This window comes from Mustela erminea, chromosome 11, assembly GCF_009829155.1.
Source record: "Mustela erminea isolate mMusErm1 chromosome 11, mMusErm1.Pri, whole genome shotgun sequence".
Classification (NCBI taxonomy): domain Eukaryota; kingdom Metazoa; phylum Chordata; class Mammalia; order Carnivora; family Mustelidae; genus Mustela; species Mustela erminea.
In genome coordinates this window covers 26,209,718-26,236,695 of record NC_045624.1, presented here as the reverse complement: position 1 = coordinate 26,236,695, position 26,978 = coordinate 26,209,718, and the positions used below count along the sequence as shown (strand labels likewise).

The 26,978-nt window shown below is 34.6% G+C and overlaps 1 protein-coding gene and 1 pseudogene across 6 annotated transcripts in view; one reads left to right on the top strand and one right to left on the bottom strand.

Annotated features, from left to right (window-relative positions):
* The window catches only part of POT1 (protection of telomeres 1), a 77,762-nt gene that overhangs the window by 35,882 nt on the left and 14,902 nt on the right, over positions 1-26,978 (bottom strand). For all 6 annotated transcript variants that reach the window (XM_032304456.1, XM_032304459.1, XM_032304453.1 and 3 more), the window contains exons 5-7: positions 16,889-17,002; positions 16,085-16,132; positions 14,040-14,154 (exon numbers count right to left, since the gene is read on the bottom strand). In XM_032304456.1, the coding sequence (XP_032160347.1) occupies positions 14,040-14,154; positions 16,085-16,132; positions 16,889-17,002 (277 nt within the window). The remainder of the gene's footprint in view (positions 1-14,039; positions 14,155-16,084; positions 16,133-16,888; positions 17,003-26,978) is intronic.
* Positions 21,743-21,839, top strand: LOC116569742 (annotated as a pseudogene).

Below are 26,978 nucleotides of genomic sequence, written 5' to 3'. Positions count from 1 at the left end.
GAACAAGAAACATATACACTTTAGCTGGCAAAATAAATTAATAGTTGCGATGTTATGAAAATGAAAATTTCAAATACTGGTGGTAGTAAAAACTGTAACAGATGTTGCCTTTTGATATGCATGTTTCAGAAAGTTGCACACTGAGAAAATGTGTTGCCTTCTAGTCTTACCTAGTACCATAGTAATTACAGTATCAATATTTGAAGAGCATCCACCCAGAACAGTGAAGGAAGAGAGGAGAAGGGAGTCAAGGAACAGGGGAGAAGATAGCACTATGTTTCAGGAAGATGGGAAAGCAAAGGGTTAGGGAAAAAAAGTAGAGGGGAGACGATCCAGAAGATAGCATAAAGTGGCTACAGTGAAGATGGGAGTCATTGGGATTAAGGGTGGAAGTGAAAAGCAGAGCCAAAATCAAGGTTAATTAAAAGTTGACACACACAGCAACTGTTTCCATAACCATGCATCCTGACCTCTACTGCCCAGGAAAATTATTTCAGGTTGGGAGGCAGAATATTTAAACAGACCACATCCAGGAACACAAGCTGTTTTTCAAGGACATTTCACTGATTAACCGGGAAGTACTAAGGCTTCTGGTGTGGGGGTTACCACCCAGAATAAGTCCCTCTGAATTACCACATTAGGGAGCCTATAGCCAGACAGGCAGCTCTCTTCCCACCCACCCCACAGTGACATTATCAATCAAGGCGCCTTATTAAAATTCTACTAGTTTTGATTTCCCATTCCAGGAGGAGATAAATAGGAAAAACAATCTTGAGAAAGCACAAAGCTGGAGGTACCACAATCTCAGACTTCAAGATGTACTACAAAGCTGCAGTAATCCAAAAAGTATGGAAAAACAAAGTACTTACATATAAAGCAAACAAGATGAGTGTCTATAACCTAGAATAAACCATACCTACATTTTAAAATATGAAGACAGTAAACAATTACCAGACATAGAGCAAAAAATGGAAGGAAGGAAGGAAGGAAGGAAGGAAGGACGGACAGACAATGCAGAGTGGAGGGGAGAGAAAGAGATGGAGCAGAAGAGAGCCGGAATGGAGGGACAGGGAAAAAGGAACGAGAGGGGAAAGGGAAGAAGAGAGGGGAGGAAAGAGAGAGAAGGAAGGCGGGAGGAAAAGAAATTTGCTTCTTTGAGGAAGGGGAAATAATTTAGAGAACATTAAAAAAACTTAAAATCAAAATCTTGGTAAGCATCTTCAAAGAGTAAATAATATTACATCTCACTTCTTAATACATCAGCAGGATCCACTGAAACCAAATTTATATTCTAAGTTTGCTTTTTCAGTAGCTCTATTTGTGAGGAGTATTGTTTCAAGACATTTTTCTCGTAGCAGTCTTACAAAAAAATCAAAGATCAATTTTATTTATTTTTAACAGAATGACATTCTTTTTTTGCAAGTATCTTATGGCTCTACTGTACCCTTCTATAAACCCAACATGCATTATGGAATCTTGATCATCTCTATTCCTGTATCTTGTTTTTGTTTCCAAAAAATGACTTGGTGGACGGCAAAAGACACCATGGGAAACTGAGAACAGGTCCACTATCTACAGAGTCTTTATAAGGCAACCCCTAGTTTTTGCACTGCTTTCCTGAAAATGAAAAAAAGCCTTTCCTTTTTCAAACAGAAATATTGCACAACCCAAAAACCTTTCCAGAGGAAGTTTACTGAGCCCAAGAGAGGCGAAGTCTTGGCTGCAACCACACATGCATCTATATCCAGCCTTTTCTTAAAAGCCATCAGAAAGAGGGACACAGGGACGCCTGGGTGGCTCAGTTGGTTAGGCAGCTGCCTTCGGCTCAGGTCATGATCCCAGCATTCTGGGATGGAGTCCCACATCGGGCTCCTTGCTTGACAGGGAGCCTGCTTCTCCCTCTGCCTCTGCCTGCCATTCTGTCTGCCTGTGTTCGCGCGCTCTCTCTCTTTGACATATAAATAAAAAAAAATCTTAAAAAAAAAAAAGGAAGAGGGACACAAATGCCACTTGCAATGTACACATTGCTTCTCTAGACCCTTCCCTCTCCCCATTGCCCCAGTATCTGTGTCACGTTCAGAGTTAGGGTGGTTAGGATCTGTGTCAGGTTCAGAGTTGGGGTGGGAATGGACTGTGGAGAGACAAAAGCAACCTCAGGGGATGCCCAGAGAGCATCACAACAGGTATGTGTGTGCCACATGGGTAAGGGCATGCTCAGAATTCTGAGTGGGTAAACGGGCTGGCTCCATGCGCTGTGCAGATTTGTGTGGAAGAGGGCAGTCTCCAGCTGCATCAGGACTTGAGTGACAAGCCTAAAATCGCCACACTTGCATGTTTTCATATAAGTGACTATGTGGATGAAAGTGGCATCTCCTTACATGGAGCATATTTGTACACCATTTATCTGAGCTATCATACGCTAAGTCCCTGTTCCTTACTTTTTCTCTTGGCTTATTTTTTTTTGAAAGTATCATCCATGACTTTTATCGTTTATGATTTCAAATTAATATGATTTTTATTAACAAAGAAAGAAGGAAACAAAAATTCAGATTCAAGAAAACAAGTGGCATTCAGAAAAATCTGTCCAGAGGTGCCTGGGTTTATCCAACTCTTGATTTTGGCTCAGACTGAGATCTTGGGGTCCTGAGATTGAGCCCCAGGTCAGGATCCATGCTTAGCAGGAAGTATGCTTGGGATACTCTCCCTCTCCTTCTGTGCCCATCCCTCCCCCCACAGATGCAGGCTCTCTCTGAAATAAATAAAATGTTAAAAAAAAAAATCTGTCCAATAACTAGCTCTCAATAACAAAACAAGTAACAATCTAAATGACATATTAAATAGCTTTCAGGTTCTTTCAATTAACATGATTCATGAGTAGAAACAAAGCTACCCATTTTAACAAATACTAACAAGGCAAACTGCTAAATGTTTTATTTTATTGCTTCAAGGAAGTGAAGTGTCTTACCAAATAAATAATCCATCAAAAAAGGCTACATAAACTAATAAAAATAATTTCTTTCCCAATGCCTCATTTTAACTTATTCCCAAATGTAGGAAGAATAACTTGCGAAATTACAACCAACTTACAACTTTATATTTTAACAATGAAGTTACAAAATTAAAAGACAACAGTCCATTTTGATAGTTAACACCAGCAGCAGGAAAGTTAGGAAGAATAGAAAGAGCTTCCATAAATCAGTATTCTTACCTTACCTACCTAAATAGTGCATTTAGGTGCTAATGTAATATAAAAATAAATATAAATTACTTAAAATACATTTTAGGATATTAAAATATATATTTAAACTTGATAAAGACTTGACTTCCATGCTTTAGTAAGACTTCATATGTAAACTGCTGACAAAGTATTTAACTTTTAAGTTCATGTAACCTGATTAAATCTGGAAAAGATAACAAATGATAAATTAAGTCCTATATTCTGCAATCTTGAGTAATTCACCTAATTTCATCAGCATGATTAAGTGTAAATTGCCTTGGAGTTTTATAAGGGAAAGCTGGTAATTCATCCAATCAAAGAAGCATGCATGCACGTACAAATTATACAATCCACAAGAAAATTCCCCCATGAAAGTTGTTTTACCTCTTTTTATCTACTATAGCACTGTTTATAAACCAATCAGTATTTCAGTAAGTTTCCATTTATATAAAAGTTTATTACTGAAACACCCAAGTAAAAGTTATAAAAGCAAATCACTGAATCAAGACAATATTATATACTACAATCTTATAATTTCACAGGGAGATTTTATATAGTAGCACTTGCTTTTTTTTTTATTTTTTAAGATTTTATTTATTTGAGAGAGAGGAGAGAATGGGACAGAGTGAGCATGAGAGGGGGAAGGTCAGAGGGAGAAGCAGATTCCCCACTGAGCAGGGAGCCCCATGTGGGACTCAGTCTCGGGACTCCAGGATCATGACCTGAGCTGAAGGCGAGGCACCCAGCACTGGCTTTATTATGTTGGTGTGAAATTACATAAATATCCCCTCATGTTTTGATTATACTGAAAAAGGTAATGGAAGGAAGGAAAGAGAAGCATAAATATTATGCTAGAAATATACATACCAACACAGAGCTACCCTATGACCCAGCAATCACACTACTGGGTATTTACCCTAAAGATACAAATGTAGTGATGATCCGAAGGGGCACGTGTACCCGAATGTTTATAGCAGCAATGTCCACAAGAGCCAAACTATGGAAAGAACCTAGATGTCCATCAACAGATGAATGGATAAAGAAGATGTGGTGTATATATACAATGGAATATTATGCAGCCATCAAAAGAAATGAAATCTTGCCATTTGTAACGATGTGGATGGAACTAGAGGGTATTATGCTTAGCGAAATAAGTCAATCAGAGAAAGACAACTATCATATGATCTCCCTGATGTGAGGAAGTGGAGCTGCAACATGGGGGGCTTGGGAAGTAGGAAAAGAATAAATGAAACAAGATGGGATTGGGAGGGAGACAAACCATAAGACTCTTAATCTCACAGAACAAACTGAGGGTTGCTGGGGGGAGAGGGGTCGGGAGAGGGGGGTTGGGTTATGGACACTAGGGTGGGTGTGTGCAGGGGTAGGTGTGTGCTGTGATGAGTGCTGTGAAGTGTGTAAACCTGGCAATTCACAGACCTGTACCCCTGGGACTAAAAATACATTACATGTTTATTAAAAAATCTAAAAAAAAAAAAAGATCTCTCCCTTTGCCCCTTGCCACACTTTATCTCACATTCTCTCCCTCTCTCTCCAAAATAAATAAATACATAAATTTAAAACAAAAACAAAAAACAAAACCCACAGAATAGATAGATAGGTATGCAGGCTGATATTTCATAAGTTCATAAATGTTATTCTGGAATTATGTTCTGGAGTTTTACATTTTACTCCATGTACTGAGCAATCACAATAGATGGTATTCCTGGGTATGAGGATTTATGGTAATACTTTAGCAATGGTCTCTATCCTAACAGAGTTCGTATTGAAAATAAGAAAGACAAAACAATTAGAATAATTTTTTAAATAATTATAAAAGTATACTGATACTCAGCAAAATGAATACATGCTACAACATAAATGAACCTCAAAATCATTATGTCAAGTGAAAGAAGCCAGAAGCAAAGACCACATGCTGAATGAGTGCATCTATATGAAGTGTCCAGAAGGGGATAGAGACAGAAAGCAAATTAGCATGGATACTGCAAATGCAAGCAACATATTCCTCCAAGTCTTAAAAAAATACTAAAATGATAAATGAAGAACTAAAAAACTGAATTTAACAGTAAGACTGTATTATTATATCTCCAAAAAGTTTATGTGGAGATTGCAGCAAATACTCTAATGATTAAAAATTGGACAACATCTGAATAGTCCTCCTCTCAGTTAAGGAGAACTATCACAGGGTCACATATTGTGAGAAGAAAATTCATCTTAGGCTCTCTGATAAGTGTTGCTTCACAGATCTTTATGTACAGGTATGTATACTGTATGTGACTTACACATCACATTATTTAATAAATGCTTTTAAAATAAGTGAGCTGCCACCAAAAAGATCATTTTGCACTACATACAAAACAAAATTCCAGGAAATATATGCAATTATCTGTTTTTAACAATATGAAAGAATTTTAAGAAAATCAGGGCTACTGTTTTTCAGATCTTATAATGGATGGAAAAGCCTCTCTAAAAAAAATTACAACTCCAAATGCAGGTTAAACATTTGTATTTCAAAGACCATCAGTACTCTAACTAAAATGCCGGGAAAAACATCTTAACACTTATGACAAAAGAGACTAATATCATTAACACATAAGAAGATTCCAGAAATTGCTGAAAAAAAGACAACCAAACTGAAAAAGAGTATACATTTTGATTTTTCTCAATCATGATTTGTAAAGTGGAGAGAAAGCAGTAAACTGAAATAGAAGAACTTAAAAATGCAGATGGAAAACAAAGCAATTTGTAACTTGAAAGTAATTTTTGTGAACCTAAATATTACTATAATCCATTTTACCTGAGAAGTAATGTAGCAAAGCATTCCACTGATAGCTGCTTAAAACATTTTATCTGTAGTAATTCTGAGTACATCATCTTCTAAGGGCCAACTATATTATAATTCTATCATATAAATAGGGTTACTGGTTACATATTTATTAAAAATCAGTTCTACCATGTATAGAAACCATAAATACAAAATATACTTTTAAATTATGGTTTAGAATATAAACAAAGTGTACAGCACAAAGTATCCTAAGTCTTTAATAATGATCCCTGAAAAAGACTGCCACAAGAGCATGAAATCATGTATCAGTACCCTGCAGACATTCCATTGCTTAAAATTATACTTAAGTCAACTTCTTCAGCAGTTAGCTTTTGAAACTGAAAGTCCACATTTTCATTATAAAAGTCTGACAACTGCTGTTGCAATTCCAAGATTTGGAGTGCTGGCCTCTTCTTCCTCATCTATCAACATCCAATTTATCCTCAAAAGTTCAGCTCAAATTCAGTACCTCTTAGAAGGCTTTCCCCTGTTAGCATTAATCTCTCCATTCTCACTCCCAAAGCACTCTGCTTGCTTCTTTAGTTATAGCACACAACTATGCCTTAGCCAGTTGATTAAATTTAGGTCTTCCTCATCTCCCTCATGATAAACTCTCTGAGAGTTTATCACTTTATCACTATGGACAACAACTAAGTCTAGTACAAGGCTGGCAAAGAAAATGCTTAATTAAATGAATAAAAGCATGCAACCTAAGTTATAAGAGAGAATGAGGAAATAATAGTACTGGTTTTTATGACCCACTAAAGCAATTCTAATTATAAACTAATGAAACATAAGGGTGGTTTTCTAAATTAGCAGGCTAATAATTTCTTAGAGGAAGAGGTCATAAAAAAAGACTCAGTCCTATGATATGAACTGAAAGCCAGATGGAGACCTCAAGCTTCATCACAGTCATTCCTGAATATAAGCAAGCAAGCAATACAAAAGTTCAGAGACAGGGGAAGAAAGGTCTTTCTCCACCTTCATTTTCCAAGTGGAAACCAACTTCTTACTGTCATGGACAAAAAAGCAGGAGAAAGTAATGAAGAGAGGCTTAGCTCACCTCTCCAAGGCCTTAAAGAGGTAAGTAATGACTAATCATGCCCCCTAGATGCCTTCCATTCCTGAAAGACAGTCAAGAACTTGTGAAGAGTCTTATCTCACTCAACTAGACATAATTTTTTAGCTCTTGGGAAATGGAAAACTCCATGCCTGCCCAATCCACAACCTCTAGCCTTTAGAAGAGGTAAGTAAACTCATTGTTCAATAGTCTATCTTACATAGCCAACAATAAGTGCAGAAATAAAAGTTGAGTCTTAAAAATTGAGGAAAGACTAAAAACAAAGTGAAATCATGAACAATTATAATCACTGTATTGTTATTACTATCTGTCTTAAACATTCCTTGAGGGTAGAAACAGTGTCTTAGATATCTTTGCGTTTCCCAAGTCTAGTGTAATACCTGGACTTGGGAAATATATATATATATAGGGAAATATATATATATATTTAACAAGTACTTAATAAATGTCTGTTGAATAAACGAGGAAATGAGTGAATGAAAAAAAACTATAAATTTATTTATTTTAAAAACCATGCATTAAACCAAAAATATATTTGTGGTTTTGATATTGGCTGAATATTCATAAGAATATATATTTTTAATATGTTTTTAATTATTTGTCAGAGAGAGAGACAGTGAGTGACACAGGCAGACAGAGTGGCAGGCAGAGGCAGAGCGAGAAGCAGGCTCCCTGCCCAGCAAGGAACCCGATGTGGGACTCGATCCCAGGACGCTGGGATCATGACCTGAGTCGAAGGCAGCCACTTAACCAACTGAGCCACCCAGGCGTCCCTTGCCTGAATATTCAAATAACATAAGAACATACTATAGATTAGTAGTTTGCAATCTGGACTTCAGCGGAGGGGGGCATGAACTTTTGATATGGTATGTTTAAGTCTTTAGGCATGCATGTGCATTTTTGTGCGGCAAATGCTACAGCTGTCATCACATTTTTATAAGGGTAAAGGACTCCTAAAGGGTTAAAACTTCCAAAGATATACACAATTCCGGACTTCAAGCTGTATTACAAAGCTGTAATCATCAAGACCATATGGTACTGGCACAAAAACAGACACACAAATCAATGGAACAGAACAGAGAACACAGAAATGGACCTGCAACTCTATGGTCAACTAATCTTTGACAAAGAAGGAAAGAATATCTAATGGAAAAAAGACAGTCTCTTCAACAAATGGTGTTGGGAAAATTGGGAGAACCACATGCACAAGAAAGAAACTGGATCGCTTTCTCATGCCATACACCAAAATACATTCAAAATGGATGAAAGACCTAAATATGAGATAGGAATCCATAAAAATCCTAGAGGAGAACACAGGCAGCAATTTCTTTGATCCCAGCCACAGCAGCTTTTTATTAGATGTATCTCTGAAAGCAAGGGAAACAAAAGCAAAACAAAACAAATGAACAAAAAACTCAACTACTGGGATACTTCATCAAGATAAAACCTTCTGCACGGAGAAGTAAATGATCAATAAAACTAAAAGGCAACCTATGAGATGGGAGGAGATATTTGCAAATGCTGTATCAGATAAAGGGCTAGTATCCAAAATCTATAAATAACTTATCAAACTCCACATCAAAAAACAAAAAAATCCAGTCAAAAAATGGGCAGAAGACATGAACAGACATTTCTCCAAATAAGACATACAGCTGGCTAACAGACACATGAAAAACTGCCCAACAACTGATGAATGGAGAAAGCAGCAGCAGTATGTATATGTACGTACACATACACACACACACACACACACACACACACACACACACAATCAAATACTGCTCAGCCATCAAAAAGAATGAAATCTTGCCATTTGCAACAATGTGGGTGGAACTAGAATATAATACGCTAAGCAAAATAAGTCAATCAGAGAAAGACATATATCCTATGAGTTCAATCATATATGGAATTTAAGAAACAAAACAGATGAACATAGAGGAAAAAAGGGAAAAAAAAGAAAAAACAGAGAAGGAGGCAACCATAAAATAGGGTGCCTGGGTAGCTTAGTGGGTTAAAGCCTCTGCCTTCAGCTCAGGTCATGATCCCAGCGTCCTGAGATTGAGCCCTACGTCGGGCTCTCTGCTTAGCAGGGAGCCTGCTTCCTCCTCTCTCTGTGCCTGCCTCTCTGCCTACTTGTGATCTCTGTCAAATAAATAAATAAATAAATAATCTTAAAAAAAAAAAAAAAGACTCATAACTACAGAGAACAAACTGAGGGTTGCCGGCAGGGAGGAGCATGAGAAGATGGGGTAACTGGATGAAGGGCATTAAGGAAGGTATGGGATGTGGTGAGCACTGGATGTTATATGTAAATAATGGATCATTAAATTCTACCCCTGAAACTAATAATACATACTATGTGTTAACTAACTTGAATTTAAATAAAACCTAAAAAAAAACCAAACCAAAAACCTTTCAAATATGCATTATAAATTTTAAAATATAAAAAATATAATTAATATACATGTAATTTTACATCATACTAGATGCTTTAATCTCTCTTTGATAAATAAGAAGTGTCCTGGATCTAATGGAACACCAATAAGTTATAAATTATTCAGTAATTAATAAATTCTCTTTAATGTGGAATATGTAGTTCGTTATACTTTTAAAAATTAAAACACTACATAATCATTTAATATGCAACCAATATTACTCATACAAAAGAAAATAATCAAATAATAATGCTAATGACATTAATGTATATATGTCAAATCATTCTCCTGAGTGAAAATATTTTTACACAGCCAAAAATAGCATCCTAGAGCTAGCTGGGATGTTCTATAGACAGGAAAAAACTCCCAGGGCCCTATCCATAGACAGGGTCTCTCAAAAGTCCAGTGTTTTGGATACTGCTCTAAAAATTTGATTATAATGCTCAGTTTGTGGCTAAAAGAGGTATCGTTTTATAAGATAATGAACAGCAAAAGAAAGATGTGCTTCTCGAAACACTGTAACATCCAAAACTGTTCAAGATTAGTCAAACTGCTTTCCAAAATGGAGACTTTTAATGGGAGGCAGGTATGAAAATCAAGTAATTTTGGAACATAACGCATTCCCCTGGTAGGCTAGGGAGTAACAGGCAATGTGCCAAATCATGTGGCACAAAAAGGCTGAGACCTGTAGGATCGCAGAGTTTGGGGAAAGAAAAAAAAAAGGCAGGAGGGAGCAGAGGTGGACAGTCAAAAAATGATATAAATATTTTGGCTATCCTCTCCTTTCCTCCGGATTCGAATATTAGAAAAGTAGCACAAACAGAGTTCCCTCTACTCCTCCAGTTTGCTCACAGAATGAACAAGCATTATGATACTGATAACAAGCAAGGACAAGCCACATACTATTAAGCCAGGAAGTATTTTATGGCCAGCTTACATTGATCTATTTAGCAAGAACAGACAATAGGAACAGAATAAATGTGTCTCAAGCTTTAAGAAATTGGAGGCTATTTCTTAGAATCTGAGACAAAGCTAAAACTAAACTTCTTAACAGATATTAACTAAAGAAATATGTTATCTGTGTAAGGCAAAAACTGACATACCCAACTGTGTCTAGCCAGTTCTCTGAAGCAAAAGTAAATGTGAGGCTTTCAAAGATAATTATAAAATCTCAAAATCCTAAGGCAGCAATGCCCTTGCCTTCATATAAAAGAGGACATATTATGTACCCCTGATGAATCATTATCAAAATCAATTTTGATGATGCAATTATCTTTTACTAAATGTTTCCACAATCCTTGAGAAATTCTCGGTTTTCATGATGAATCTTATCACAATTGAATAAGAAAGAATGTAATTATCTATACTATCCTTTTAACAACAGGACTGACAGACTTACAGAAAAAAAGCTACAACTTCTCCAAGACTGAATATAAAGATTGGGGAATAAACATTTGCTACCAGAAATAAGACAGCAGCATGTAGGTCATATATAATCACTATTAGAATGAAGAGGAAGGTCTTGAAGAAAAATTTTAGTCAAGAAGCACAAAGGCTAGAGTGCACCAAATAGCCTCAGTAGCACTGAATTTAACATTTATAAAATAAATTTTAATGAAAAATTCCAGCTAATGATACAGAATAGAATAAACTTCTTTCCATTTACCTAAATTTGAGCTGCATAAACGTAACTTTCCTCCAAATAACCAGTTATGTACCTCTGGATGTAGTATTTAAAATTGTGGTCCCACATTTGCAAAATAATATTGCTTTATGTAATACAAAAAAGGCAGAGCTGTGGATTGTTCCTGCACATTTATTCTGGTACATCTCAGTAGTAATACTAATGAAGTTGATCCTTTCTTCAACAGGAAAGTGTTATTTGTCCGACTCTCCTACAGCATGTTGAAGGATGAGTGCTATCAATAGAAATAAAAAGTGTAACTAAAGTTACGTAATAGATAATTTTAAAACTTTACCCTTGCTGGCAGTAAAGACATGTGACTGAGTTTCAATGAATATGTTGTGGTAAAATTGATGGCATTCATTTTAATTCAGTATCTCAGAAAAAATAGAGAAACATATTATCGTCGTATTAACAGATGGTTCATTACTACTCATGAATTTTTTTATTAAGGGACTGGATCCAACTAAACGTATCTGATAAAGACATAAAATATATATGAATATATAATAAAAATAATAGTTCCCCAAGGCTTTCATTATATACACATGATTTAATAACATTGTCAGAAGAAAACATGATTATGCTGTCAAGTAATAACTTAAAATTAATATTGAGTCATCAGTGTTTTAAAAACAACTATCATTTTAGTCTACACTATTATTTGTTATTCTTGAATACATTTGTTGATTAATTTAATAAAAACTTTCAGTGACAAGAATTAGTGATGTAGCAAGTTCAAAAAGTTTTTAAGTTCTATCTTTTACCAAGTCAGATGGACATAACTGGTAGTCATGTAGCCTCTTCATAAATCAGCAGGCCAATTAGAGCTGCCAGATAACACTTACAAACAGAAGAGGATCACAGTGATCACACCTTTATAGCAAATTTACAGAATATTAAGATTCAGGGGACAATAAACCTGATGATGTAAACAAACCACCAACATGAACATATGCAAGTAAATACTGAAAAGTATGAGAGCTTGGAGAATGCAGACTGTGGGGATAAAGTCAAGTCAAATGAAAATATCTGAGAAATAAACACTTAAACAGTAACTTCTCTGCTTCAACCTTAGTGTTTAACATTCCCTTTCTGCTAAAACAGAAATCACCAGAGTTTTTAATAACATATCCCTCTGACGCCTTCAGACTTAGTTGCCACCTATTTCAGATTTTTCTGGATTTCATAGTCTTCAGTCACTTTCACAGAGTAAGTCTTTCCATTGTGCATTAACAAAATCCTCTGACTACATGAAAATATGATGTTTCCCTCATCTCACACTAAAGAGTACACTTTGAGTTCACTCCACAATAATAAAATTTACATATATATAATTTAATAAAATATTTTTTAAAATATAAACTCAATGTGAACATCTTTGTGTTTCTAGGAAAAACCATGGCACCTGGCATGCAGTAGATAAAGACAGTATTTCATCAACACCACCTCTGTGCATTTTTAGTATCTCTAAAATATGGCTACATCTTAAAATTAACAGTGAAGCATAACTTAATTGGCAGAGCTTTTCTTGGTGATACATACATTAACGGTGCCTTTTACAAATGCTGTTTCAGGTTAGATTAAATAGATTAGTAACTGTTAAATTTCAGTTGAACTGAATTAAACCAAGGTAAAGCTATATGGTGTCTTTACTAAATTAACCCTCAGAAAACTGAAATTCATGTTTTTTTATTCTTTTCTATGTCAGTCTGTTTAAAATCAGACTGTTTAAATGGTTTTAAAAAACTGTATAATAAATAAATAAATAAATAAATAAAGCTTGTATTTTATAGAATTAGTAGGTTATATCTTACTCGTCTTTAAAAACAACTGAAGTACTATGCCTTTTGACTGAGGTGTTTAATTTTTTTACATTTGAAGTTATTACTGGTAGGAAAGGACTTAACTACTGCCATTGTGCTAACTGTTCTGTCTTTTAGCACTTTTGCCCTCCGTATTTCATTGTTTTTTTTTTTAAAGTAGCGACATACTCATTTCCTTTTATGTATCTTCTGTAAGTATTTTCTTTCTGGTTACCATGGAGTTCACATAAATCATCTTAAAGTTAGAACAACCTATTTTAAGCTAATAAATATTATATATAAAAACTATACTTCTACTCCTCCTCACATATACTTTGTTATTAACGTTATAATTGGTATCTTTTTATATCGTGTATTCATTAACATGTTCACAGGTACTTAGTTTTTATATTTTGGTCTTTTTTAAGTTCTACACCAGAATTAAAAGTGACTTACATACCACCATTATAGTACTAAAATACTTTATATTTAGCCTATGTCATACTTTTATATGCTGTCATGTTGCAGGTTAGCATCCTTTTCTTAATTTAGTCTTTGGAATCTAAAGACCATACTTACTTTATAAGTGAAAATGGCCAAAAATGTGCATATGAATTATTTGGCAATTATAAATCAGACCTGAGGGGTGCCTGGGTGGTTCAGTCACTGACATGGCTAATGCTGGATTTTGGCACAGGTCATGATTCCACGGTGCTGGGACAGTGCCCTGTGTTGGACTCTATGCTCAACGGGGAGTCTGCTTGAGGATTCCCTCTCCCCCTCTCCCTCTACAACCCCTGCCCCCACTCACATGCAACCATGTGCGTGCGTATGCTTTCTCTCAAATAAATATTTAAAAAAATTAAATAAATGAGAATTGAGCTTCTAAGACTTAACAGTATTGAAGGAGCTATGTTTCTGAAACCAAAAAAGCAGCTCCAGCCCATTAAAATCTTTACCAATTTTAATACCTACCAGTTCCTTTGCTTAGATATGGAGGTTTAAAGAACTTCACAACACCATAGACATTGACAATTGTACCACCCTTAAGTTGATTCAGGGGTGTATATATATAATGTGTTGCTGGAACCTAAGAAAGCGAAGACAGTGAATATATCAACACTAAGTATTTACATTTTAGAATAATTTTATAATTCAATTTTTAAAATAACAACCAATCTAATTGCAGTTTTTTCCTTTTAAGTGTCTAAAAAGAGGATATAGCCTGAAAAAAAAGGAAATACACAGCTTATAAAGGTTACTATACAAACCAACCAGTTTTTCTTACGAAGAATTTTGATTATAAATTATGTAATTTGTACATAATTCTAAGAAATGCAATTTAAGAACTTTTGGTTCTGGATTTTAACTTTGAGTAATATCACTTCAAAACTTGTGGTATATATTTCTTTTTTCCCCCCTATATTATATAAAGATTTTACTACAGGTTTTGATTGTAAATGGTATAAATACATTAAAAATGGGAAAAACAGAAAAGGAAAATTGTCTGAAATAATTGTACACAGGTTTGGAAAGAAAGGGGAAAGTGATTTACAAGGACATGTCTGCATATTAGTCAAACAATCACACATCTGGCCCCCATCACCTATCCATCCCACCAACAACCAGAAATAAGGTTACTACCTACTGCATTGTGAGTTAAAACTTTAAAATTCTAATCAAAATGAGTTAATTAGTTTTTTCAAGGAAGCTGATCCTTTAGTTCAAGTATAAGAAAGGTAATGCTTAGGAATCTCATCAAACTTTGATATAAAAAATGTTGTAGCTCATAAATGATGGAAGAAAAATAATGGACAGCATATGGGACAGAAAGGAAAGATATGTACCTAGCTGACAAATAACTAGATCCAAGATATTAAAGTTATCTCGCTAATGTATAGATGAATGGGGCAGGCCAGCATATAGCTCAATGACACTAACCATTATGGTCATCCATGCAATGTACTTGTTAATTCATGAACAACAAACAACTTCTTGATTATAATTTGTCTTTCCATGTAAATAAGCTAGTATATACGTGCAGAGCATCTAAGTTATAGTCTAATAGATCAGAATATCTGGAATCGCTGAAAAAACATTTTTACCAATTTCATAAGTTCTTTCCTTTACTTCTTCCTTATATACAGGTTTGTGGATGTATCAAATATTTGAAGCTGAGCAATGTAAAATAATTTTGAGAAAAACTAATACCTGCACCTAATTCATGCTTTTAAAAATGTATATCAACCCTTTTATTGGTTACAGTTTCTTTAAATAACAAATTTGAATTATATTTCCATACAGTATTATTCAGAATTGAAAAGTTGTACCCTATAGTCATTGTTAACTAAAACAAAGTTCCTGGACTCTGTCGATTAGAAACAAAAGGTTTAAGAACATAGGCAGAAGGTAAACTTTATACTGAACTTCATCATATATATTACCCCTTTTCCAGTTTTACTCAGCTACATGTAGCTCACCTATAAAAATGGGAACCTTCCTATTGCTATAACAGAATTTTATAAAATATTAAAAATAGATAAATGAAAAATGTATCACAAGTATAATAAACTTCTTAAAATTAATAATTTGTAAATCACAATTTGGCACACGATATTGTTTATAAATATAACTGAAAAAGAAACAAAAGTATCCACCTGAGGTTTAAAAGTACTAATCCTAGTATCTTCACAAAATAAAATGTTTTCCCTTTTAATTTTTTTTATGTGTAGCTTATAGAAAATACCAACAGATATTCCAAATAAAAGAACAACCAGTTATTAATTACTAGGTAAATATATAACTCAAATTTAACATTATTAGGTATCAAAAAGGTAGATATTTTGTTTTCCCATTATATTATTATTTTAAAAATTAGACTAGAAGTGGATATCATATATATACAAAATACATACATGTGTGTTATCTTTATGTGTGTGTGGGTGTGCATATTTTAACCCACTGAGCCACCCAGGCACCCCAGGTGTGCATATTTTAAATTAAACTGAGTATTATCTTACCAAAGACATTGATTCTGCAGAAGAATCTCTGACAGATTTAACATAAACCTGAAAAGAAAAAGAGGATTTACTTGTATACAACCATCCTCCAATGTGATTACAGACCTTTAACTGCACCAAAACTACACACTTAACTGCGTAATATTCAAATTCACTAGAATAGCACAAAACTATGCCTTACATTAAGACTGACATGTGCAAAACTGTCTAAGATTCAGTGTAATCCATTAATTTCAATATCAGAGGATCACCCCTAGCCCATATTTTGTATACTACAGAAAAACAGGCAGATGGTAGCCTGCAAGCACAGGACTTGGCCCAATTCTACTTCTCTGACAGCCTTGACCAAACTGATGGTCTCCATGTGTGCACATGCACACATGCACACACACAGGGCTGTGGGAGGAGGGGTGAAGTGGGAAGCAGAGAATCAGCATCTCTGTAAAGAATAAAATAGAAGGAAATCAGTTTTACCTAAAAAAGGGCACTTGATCAATTTAAAGTGAAATCAAGTAGACCATCAAAAAAGGCTGATGATGTAAGAGTAAAGAATGAGATCTAGAGTATCTACAAAGTTTTAAAAATTCCATTAGTAAATTATTTTTAAGGGATCTTTCTTTTCTACCTGGAATCATTCTAAACATAAAGCTGAAAAGAATTTTTGCTTTAAACTTAAAATATTTAATTAAAATAATTCAGTCAGGCTAAAAAGTTTATCTGCAGATTTACAGAAATACTGCTCCAATTCCATCCCCTTACCTCATTAAAACCACAAAATGATTGGACTAAAAGTTATACACTTACATAAACAGTTGATCTGAAGTCTTCAAATGCTTTCAAAAATAAGCGATGTTTACCATCTCTGCTTGTAGGTGAAGATGCCGACAACACAGTAAATCCAGCTACTGCAATGGTGTCCTACAGAGAAAAAATGGTTTTAAATCATCAATATCTGTAATTCTGAATGTCACATAAATGCTTATTTTTATTATTATTTAAAAACAGGAGTAATTTCTACAACATGTTAGTTAGAAAACAGGTTTAATGCTTCCTGAATATAAGACCGAGACTACGACTTCCTCTAAAAGGGCTTCAACATAGTCCTAGACAAGCATAATGTCTCACTTCACAGACCAGGAAAACACTAACTAAATCACTCAAAAATTTTTATTTATTTAGTGGGACTTCAAAAATCCATGTGTATCTCAATTTATATGAATAGGTTTGCAGAAATAATGAAGAGATAACAGATGATCCAAAAGTATTAAGAATGAAATTTAAATGAATTTAAAAATTTAAATGAAACTAAATGTCAGAGTTGAGAGACTACATTGAGAAAGACATGCCATTAGTATTAAAAACTCCATACTGTCACAAAGCTAATACATGTGCATATAAATCCAGGGTATGCAATAATATATGCTACATAAAAAAATAATTATCCTACTCTTCTAATTTTAGCACCAAAATCTTAAGATACATTCCTGGGTTTTAGGCAGCTTCCTTCAATAATCTTAATTTCTACCAAATGGAAGTATCCTGCATTACAGACTTGCTTTGCACATTTGAGGAAGGGTCTGGTGTCAAGTCCCAGGATTCTCTATTTAGATCCATTAAACAAGGCTGTGAACACCCTGAAAGACAGGGGCCATGTCTTTTTTTTTTTTTTTAAGATTTTATTTATTTATTTGAGAGAGAGGGAGAGAGAACGCATTAGAGCAGAAGCGGGAGGGAGAGGAAAAGGGAGAAGCTGGCTCCCAGCTGAGCAGGGAGCTCAACACAGGGCTCGATCCCAAGACCTTGAGATTATGACACAAGCGGAACACAGACACGGACGCCAACACAGCCACCCAGGTTCCCCATGCAGGGTCATGTCCTATTCTGCTCTATATTTATAAGGCTTGGCACAAAGTAGGCCTGCCATTAACAAACCATGACTCAAAATATGGATCTTATATGGCCTTCCTAAAATCTCGAGCCCTGTTCAGAACTTTTAGCTCTGCAACTTTCTACATTTTTTTTTCTTTCTTTACATGAGACTATGAACATAACTGTGTTCGTGCTGATAATGCTAAATAACCACAACTCTTCACATACAAATGGGAGAAAATATTCCTTCTCACTGAATATTCTGTTTTGACCATGTTTTTAGGCAGTATGTATGTATGTATTTGTCAGAGAAAGGGAGAGCAGAGTGCACACATACAAGCTGGGGGAAGAGCAGGCAAAGGGAGAAGCAGGCTCCCCACTGAGCAAGGAGTCCAATATGGGACTCAATCCCAGGACCTTGGGATCATGACCTGAGCTGAAAGCAGATGACCCTTAACTGACTAGGCCACCCAAGCATCCCCAGGCAGTTTTAAAGGGGGATAAAATAAAAAGTAAGCTTGCTTCTGGGATATACTACTCTTAAAACTAAAAAAAAGCAATGGTTTCAACTGCCTAAAACTTCTGATTTAAATGAAAACTTGAGATTTTAGTCAAATATTTAAAGTTGTTTAATCAAACTCACAGGGAAAGATAAACAGAAGTAGGGAAGTTTTTCAGTTCTAAATTCTCTTCAAAGCACACACAAAAAATAACCTATCTCATGTTATTTTCTATTTTACTGAAAAATGTCTTAAATATTATATGGAAAGAAATACATAAAATGCAAATGTTAGTTGCACAGATGAACATTTTTCTATTTTTCCATATAATCTAAACTTAAGGAGTGTTTATTTTATGATGGAGAAAACATTTTAAATAGAAAAAATCACTAAAAGCAGGACATCAGCATTCATAAGAAAATTTTCTTCAAAAGTCTAATTCTATTTCAATATTAGCAATATAATTCAGTAGAAGGCTGTAGTATAACTTTTCCTCTAGCACAAATTTTACAACATAGAAATAACCACCAAAAATATTTAAGAAAACTAATGTGTTTAATTTATTATATTTCTAAACATGAACTTATATTTGAATATATCTATATAAATTATATGGAAGGCCCTCAATGATCCTATCCCAATCTACCTGGCCTATTTTATTTCCATGTATGTCTATTTAATACTATAAAGATCAGATTCTCTTACATGCATAATGCTTTTCCATGTATATTCTCTGCTTATTCTGAAACCCCAATAACAGCATTTTTCTCTTTTGCATGTATCTGATCCTATCTATCTTTTAAAACCCAGAGTGTAAAAACTTTTCTTATGAGGTCTTAGATTGTTTCTCTCTTGAGAAAAATAATTCTTCCTTCCTCTGAACTCTCCTATGCAGTATTTTAATATATTTTGCCTGTGTATTATTTACAAATGATTCTTAGTGTTTTTAATGCTTTTAAGTCTATAAGCTCCCTGGGACTAAGAATGTCTTATCTACCTTTATACACCATAAAAGTGACTGGAAGGAGCTTCTGTTCATAGTACAAGTATATGTTGAATAAATTAATACTAGTAAAATCAAAGTACAAACCTAAATAGAAGAGAGAAAAAAAATGAATGACGCTTAGTATCTAGTTTCCATGAATTTACAAATTGTAATAGCTTTTAAATTAATTCAAATGCACAGAGGATAAGAAAGATAAACACATAATAGGCAGTATTAGTTTGTATAAACACTCATTAGACTGAGTTGAAAATGAGATTTAATACGTATTGTTCAAAGTTCTAAGCTTCTGAAAAGAGCATATTGAAGCCATTCAAACAAGAATAGGAATTACACAGTTCAGCGCTAAGAATGCATTCTGATTGATACAGAGTAGATATTTTATCTTAATCTGCTGAAGTTATTAGGAAATCAGCCTGAGAAGAATACCATATTACTAAAAGTGATAAGGCTTTATTAATATCTGTGTATCAATGGTCTAAAAATAAAAACACATTGGTAGACCTGAAATCTTTGAACTAACTCAGGATACTCAGATATCCGCAAGTGGGTCATTTTCCTTTTGTCTAACCTACCCTGTCAGTGTCTTAAAAGGGGTGAGACTTGGTCATTAAACAACTTCCTTTTGGGTTAGCCAACAGGAATATTCTACTGAAAACCAGTTTCAGAGAAAAAAAAATCAATGAAAATAGCATAGATCTTTTTAACATAAAGACGTGTTCTTAAAAATAAACAATAAAAAAAAGAGCAGACAACTTATTTGCATATTAACATGTCATTTTTACATGCTAATATCTTATAGAACATAATCAGTAGTGGAACAAGAAACAAATCAGTATGTAACTAAAAAAAATGTAAACTGCAAGACTAGTATATTAACTTGTTGATTTTTAATTGGTAGTGTATCCAAAATTCCCACGTTATTACACTTTCAGCAAGCAGGAAAAGGACACAGGAAATATGAAACAACTGATAACCGAAAAGAAAAACACTTATGTGACTTTGACAGGCATTAAGTGATTTTTACTATGCTGCCCTTGCAAATCCTGTTATTATATTTTAAAACACCAATTAAGAGTGAAAGAGTGAAGGGAGAAGCCAGGAATCTGATGCCACTGATAACACAGTGACTGACAGAAAATGTTTCTCTAATATAAAAAATGTATTTTATGAACATTAACATCTATTTGGTTATATAATGCTAAGAACTTAATTGGAAGTACTATAGGCAATATTAGCATAAAATCCAAAATCTGTAAATGGTTTACAAATCCCTGAGTGATCTGATGCCCACCACCTCACCAGCTACCTACTACGCAACATACCCCTGAATAGTTCCTTTTTGTAATTTTTAGCATTCCAGGCTCCTCAGTTAGGGGCTCTGTACATGTTGTTCTCTTTTACTAACCCACTCTCCCAGAACCCATCTTCATTCTTTCTGCTACTTTTCTAATTCTACTACTCAATTTCAGTCATATTACATCTGGATAAAATAATCAATTACATAATAACTGTTTAATTTCCTCTGCTCCACTGAACATTGTCCCAAGATGGCAAGGTCCATTACCCTCTTATTCAGGACATCCAGCACAGAAGACCAAAAACAATCAACAAGTATTTGGACAATTAAATGAATAACCAACTATGTGAATACATATTACTTATATATATGATACCTTCATTAAATCTTAAATAAACTGTATGAGTACTATGAAACTTAATTCAAAAAATCTCAGCATTAGAGATCATGTAATCAAACACTTTCATTTTTCAGGTAAGAAAATAAGGGCGAGAGAGAATAAATGAACAGTCTAAGATAACATTCAGCTAAGTAGTTGTAGATCAAGACACGAATCAAGATCTCCTAATTTCCAAGACAGGTACTACTCTACAACATCTTTCAGAACTAAATCTCAAATGGAGGGAAAACAATGTATTGATAAACGTCTGTAATTCTGATGGTTTTGTGATAAAATGTTTTTTTAAACTTTCAAAATACTTTGAAAAAGTCCTTCTCCATATTTTATGTCCATTTATTAAACGTTAAATCTTACTTTTAAAGGAAAGCTAAAACTGAAAAAAGTATTTCATACAAAAAAAGGTTCAATTACAGGGTGTATATTCCTGCAAAATGTATCACTAGTCTCGCAAAGCAAGGACTAAAATTTTGTTAAAATTCATTTTAATGTTTACAATTTTTTTTTTTTTTTTGGTAATCAAATGTGGAGCTAACCTTAAGGGAATAAGCCAATGACAAATAACAAAGGTTTAAGAACTGAATTAAGAGTGTTTGCTTCAGAGGCACACACACTAAAATTGGAACAATACAGAGAAGATTAGCATGGCCACTGCACAAGAACTGAATTAGAAAACCCATTCTTCTACACAAAGAGTTTTACCTTTGACTTTCAATAATTTTTAACCTTACTACTATAAACTCTTAAATAAATAGCCTAATTAGACCTCCCCAATGATCAGCATTCATGGATTTTAAACCCAGAAAGATTTTAAAGTAAACTGTGACCTCAGTCTTGTATAATTATATCTTAAAAAGGAAAAACTTTGGCTTACCATTATTAACATTCTCCGTTAGCTGACAAGTACTAATTAGCCAGTATAGTTCTATTCTGTTTTAATGAATACTTATTTAAAATATATTTCAATTGCAGAAAACACCTTGCATATGTCAGTTAGGGAAAATACTAATATCTCATACATCATACATATTTTGTAGATGCACTGCACATATTTTGCTAATTCATTGTATTATAACCCTTTTATTGTGTTTCCAAATAATAAGATAAGAATCTTCAAGGAAAAGATAAAAATGTATTTAAAATATAAACAGATCCCTAATATTCAATACCATGCATTTTTAAAACCCTTCTCCTCTAAAGATGTCCAAGATATGCTGTTAAATAAAGCAATTTATAAAACATGAATAGTACTGTCATTTGATGAAAAATGTGCATGTATGAGCTTATCTGCATGCATATATAGATAAAGACATGCATGCATAAGTACACACAGATATACACACATATACATAAAAGCTGGAAAGGTACAGGTAAGGAAGCAGGGATTTTATCTAATTTTATCACACTAGGCATTATGAGTGGCTTCAGAAGGAAAGGGGCAGCTTCTGCTTTTCTGGTCATACCTTTCCACACAACTTGAATGTTTTTTTTAAAACCTTCAAGACCAGGCAAAAAGAACAAAATCTTCTAAATCAAATTATTTACAAGATCTAATCTAAGTCCATGCTACCTTCCTGAGCAGGAAAATAATACAGTTGTGGAGACAGAGCAGTATCTCCACTTACTACAAGTTCTATAACAATACTTAGGATATTATATTTGTATAGAATCTTACAGTTTACAAAGTGCTTCTATACATGTTTATCATTTGAGCCTTTAGTAATCTTCCGCAGTAACTGTCATCTGTAGTTTTATGAAGACAGCCACTATAAAGCTAAGGTTTGTTATAGGACTTCCACTAAAAATAATACAGGATTTTTATAAGACACTAATTTCCAATATCAAATCATTATTATTTCTGTATATGGGCACATAACTAATTACTCTTGGAACTTCAATATTAACTCAACTATACACCATGATAGAATCATATGAAATTCTGTCCTTAAAAAGCAGTTAATGATCATGGGTTCATGGATCTTTCTGAGAATGAGTTATAAATGACCTTCTCAGAGAGGGGAAAAATAATACATAAATACATTTACATACACATTTAACTGGTTCAAGAACTTCTTCTGAGGCACCTGGGTGGCTCAGTCAGTTAAGCATCTGCCTTCAGCTCAGGTCATGCTCTCTGGGTCCTGGGGTTGAACCCTGAATCGGGCTACCTGTTCGACAAGGAGTCTGCTTCTTCCTTTTATTCCCCTCTGTGCTCTCCCTCTCTCTCAAATAAATAAATAAAATATTTAATAAAAAAAAAAAAAAAGGATTTCTTCTAATGATTTGTACACTGCTGGGAGTTCACTGAAGATCCCTGAACCCTAGAATACTCGTCTTCTTTTACAAACGGATGGTCCTTTCACAAAAATTTTTACAGCTAGTTGATTTTATTTATTTATTTGACAGAGAGACACAGTGAGAGAGGGAACACAGCAGAGGGAGTGGGAGAGGGAGAAGCAGGCTCCCTGTGGAGCAGGGAGCCTGATGCGGGGCTTGATTCCAGGGACTCAATCCCAGGATACTGGGATCCGGAACTTAGCTGAAGGCAGACGCTTAACGACTGAGCCACTAAGGATGCTAGAGCCTCCCTCCTTACCATGCATTACAACTGTCTTTTTTCTCTGGCCAGAATTTGAAGCAGAGAGTTGAATATCTTACTTATTAAAAAATATCAGGACAGAAGAAAGGAAAGGCAACTTTAAAGATCTTAGCAAGTTGGTCTAAAAATGCTAAAAGTGGACTTCTTGGGGCAACTTGTGTCTCAGTTGGTTAAGTGTCTGCCTTCGGTTTGGGTCATGATCCCAGAGTCCTGGGATCAAGTCCCGTACTGGGCTCTCTGCCTAGCAGGGAGCCTGCTTCTCCCTCTTCCTCTGCCTGCTGCTCCCCCTGCTTAGGCTCTCTCTCTCTCAGTCTCCGTCAAATGAATGAATAAAATCTTTGGGAAAAAAAGTGGAACTCTTTACAGAATGGAAAGAATCATCCGAAATAAGAACATTAAACTACATTTCATATTTATTTCGTAAATTCTGTAATTCTTGAAAACCAAATATTACTAACTCAATGTATCAGGGCAAAACTTCCCTGTGTGTGTCTAGCAGCCTGAAGATTAAGGAAGCTGTTAACAGCATTTATTTGGTTTTGTTTACTTTTTTTTTTTTGGAAGGATGGGGAGTCAGAGAAAATATGTTATAGCTTAGTATCACATGCAAATTCATCACTGAACTGATGTATTTTTTATTTTTCCCTATCTCAACAAAGCACTGTAACATACTGTTTTCCAGTTCAAAGGAAAAATGTTATATAAGTTATTTTTCTTAACGAGTGAATCTTCCCCTGTTAAACACCTACTTCATGTTCTCACTTTCATCCATACTCTCTCCCTTTTTCCCGCTCTCCACTTCATCATTTCTGGAGACTATGGCCCTTAAAAAAATGGCATGACTTCAGATCTCCTTGAGCACTGAATTCTTAATAATTCCGAACTGTCATCATGAATATTAATTATTTTACCTAAGCCGAAATAAAGTCATGCCTTAAAGGGCAAGAATAATAATAATAGGAATAATAATAGTAATGACAACATGCCTTTACTGGAGGCACCCACAAAAAAGTACCCCATCAAAATAGGTATATAGAGCTACTGATTTCTACCCTACCTAAGTGGCCTGAAGCAAACTGTCAGATAACACCTCTTTTTTAGTATATTTGCTTCTGGAACTTTGCTATGCCATAACAACTAGATTAGAACTATGTATCTCCAATTTTTAAAATTGTACCTAAAATTACTCTATTTATCATCCTAAGAGAAAGGCTGATGAAATATCACAGGAGTTTTAGGATGTCAATCACACAGGAAATACTTATTTCCTTAAATTCTAGAATTTTAAAATACACCAGGGATTTAATAACAAACTTTTCACAGAAGTGAAAAATCACTACACTGATTCTCCTTTCCTTTATTCAAACTATGAATTAGGAAAACATTAATGGATTTACCACCTCTTCATAGAAGCTTTCGCCAAAAAGACAAAATTTGAGTTCAGCAATCTATTCCCAAAACACTGGTTAGAAGAAAAAAAAAAGATAGATTTTCTGACAGTTAACATGAAATAAATCTTTATTCTAGACTCCAAAGACAGGTTTTACAAAAACAGCATTTCTCAAGTCCACTAAATTATTTATAAATGGTAAGTTTCTGAAACCACAGTATTCCAGAATTACTCAGAATTCTCAGCTAATCCAACATTCTTACTTTATATTTGATTAAATTTATATCTGGAGATTATCAATGGTTACTCAAAATCCAGTAATTAACTGGAAGCCACACTTCTGGGCTAAGACCAAGGTGCACTTTCTCTCGCTGCTTTTCCTCATTGGGGCTGCATCTAATTACAGCAAGATAGAGTCATAACAATAATAACTGGCCACACACTAAGTTCCCACACAGTGCCAGCAGTAGGTACATTTATCTCTAATCCTGACAACAATCCAGAAAGGGTGGTATTAATACTCCTATCTTGATTTTTTAAAGAATTTTAAAATTAATTTTTATTGATTTTACTCTAAAGATTAATTTTTTAAACAAAAAATTTTGAAGAATTTTTTAAATCTTTCAAGAATAAAATCGAAAAACACTGAACAGAGTTAAGCATTTTGCCCCAATCACACCTGCTGGGATTTAGATACTGACCCCCCTGCTGTGTCTGGAACATGTTCTCAGCCTTTGCACTTACAAATTCCTGGTTACTCCAAATATCTAAGGACCACTTTATTTCTTTCAAGTTTCTGCTCAAATGTCACCTTATCAGAGTCTTTCCTTCATCAAATTAAAATATATCCTCACACCTCTCTCTCCCCCTGCTTTATTCTCCACAGCACTGTCTGCCACTTAGAAAATTGTTTATCTGTTCACTATCTACCTTTCTCCAATAGAAAGTATGCTGCATAAGAACTCTGAAGGATTCATTTTCTATTACATATCTGTATTGCCTAAATATTGCACTGCAGACATGTTTTTTTAACTGAAGCAAAACATAATGGAAAACTTGCCATCTAACTATTTTTTAAGTTTTTTTTTTTTTTAAGATTTTATTTGTTCATCTGACAGAGAGGAGGAGAGAGAGAGATCACAAGTACGCACAGAGGCAGGCAGAAAGAGAGGGCGGAAGCAGGCTCCCTGCCAAGCACAGAGCCCGATGTGGGGCTCGATCCCAGGACCCTGAGATCATGACCTGAGCTGATGGCAGAGGCTTAACCCACTGAGCCACCCAGGTGCCCCATTTTAACCATTTTTAAGTGTATAACTCAATGACATTAATTACAATCACAATGTGTGCAACCATCACCACTACCTATTGTCAAACCTTTTCTTCACCCCAAGTAGAAATTTTTTAACCACTGAGGAAAAACTCCCCATTCCCCCCACCAACCCAGGCTCTTGGTAATCTCTCATCTACTTTCTGTCTCTGTGAATCTGCCTATTCCACATATTCATATAGATGGAATCACACAATAGTTGTCCTTTTGTGTTTGGCTTCTCTCACTTAGCATCATGTTTCCAAGTTCATCCATGATGTAGCATGTATCAGAACTTCATTCCTTTTTATGGCTGAGTAATATTCCATTATATGACTATAGCACATTCTTTATCTATTCACCTGCTAATGGACACTTGGGTTCTTGCCAACTTTTGGCTATTATAAATGAGGTAGTCCCCCCTCGTGTGTGATTTTGCTTTCCATGGTTTCAGATGCCTACTGTCAACCACGGTCCAGAAGCGGATGATCCTCCTTCTGACGTAGTGTTAGAAGGTTAATAGTAGCCTA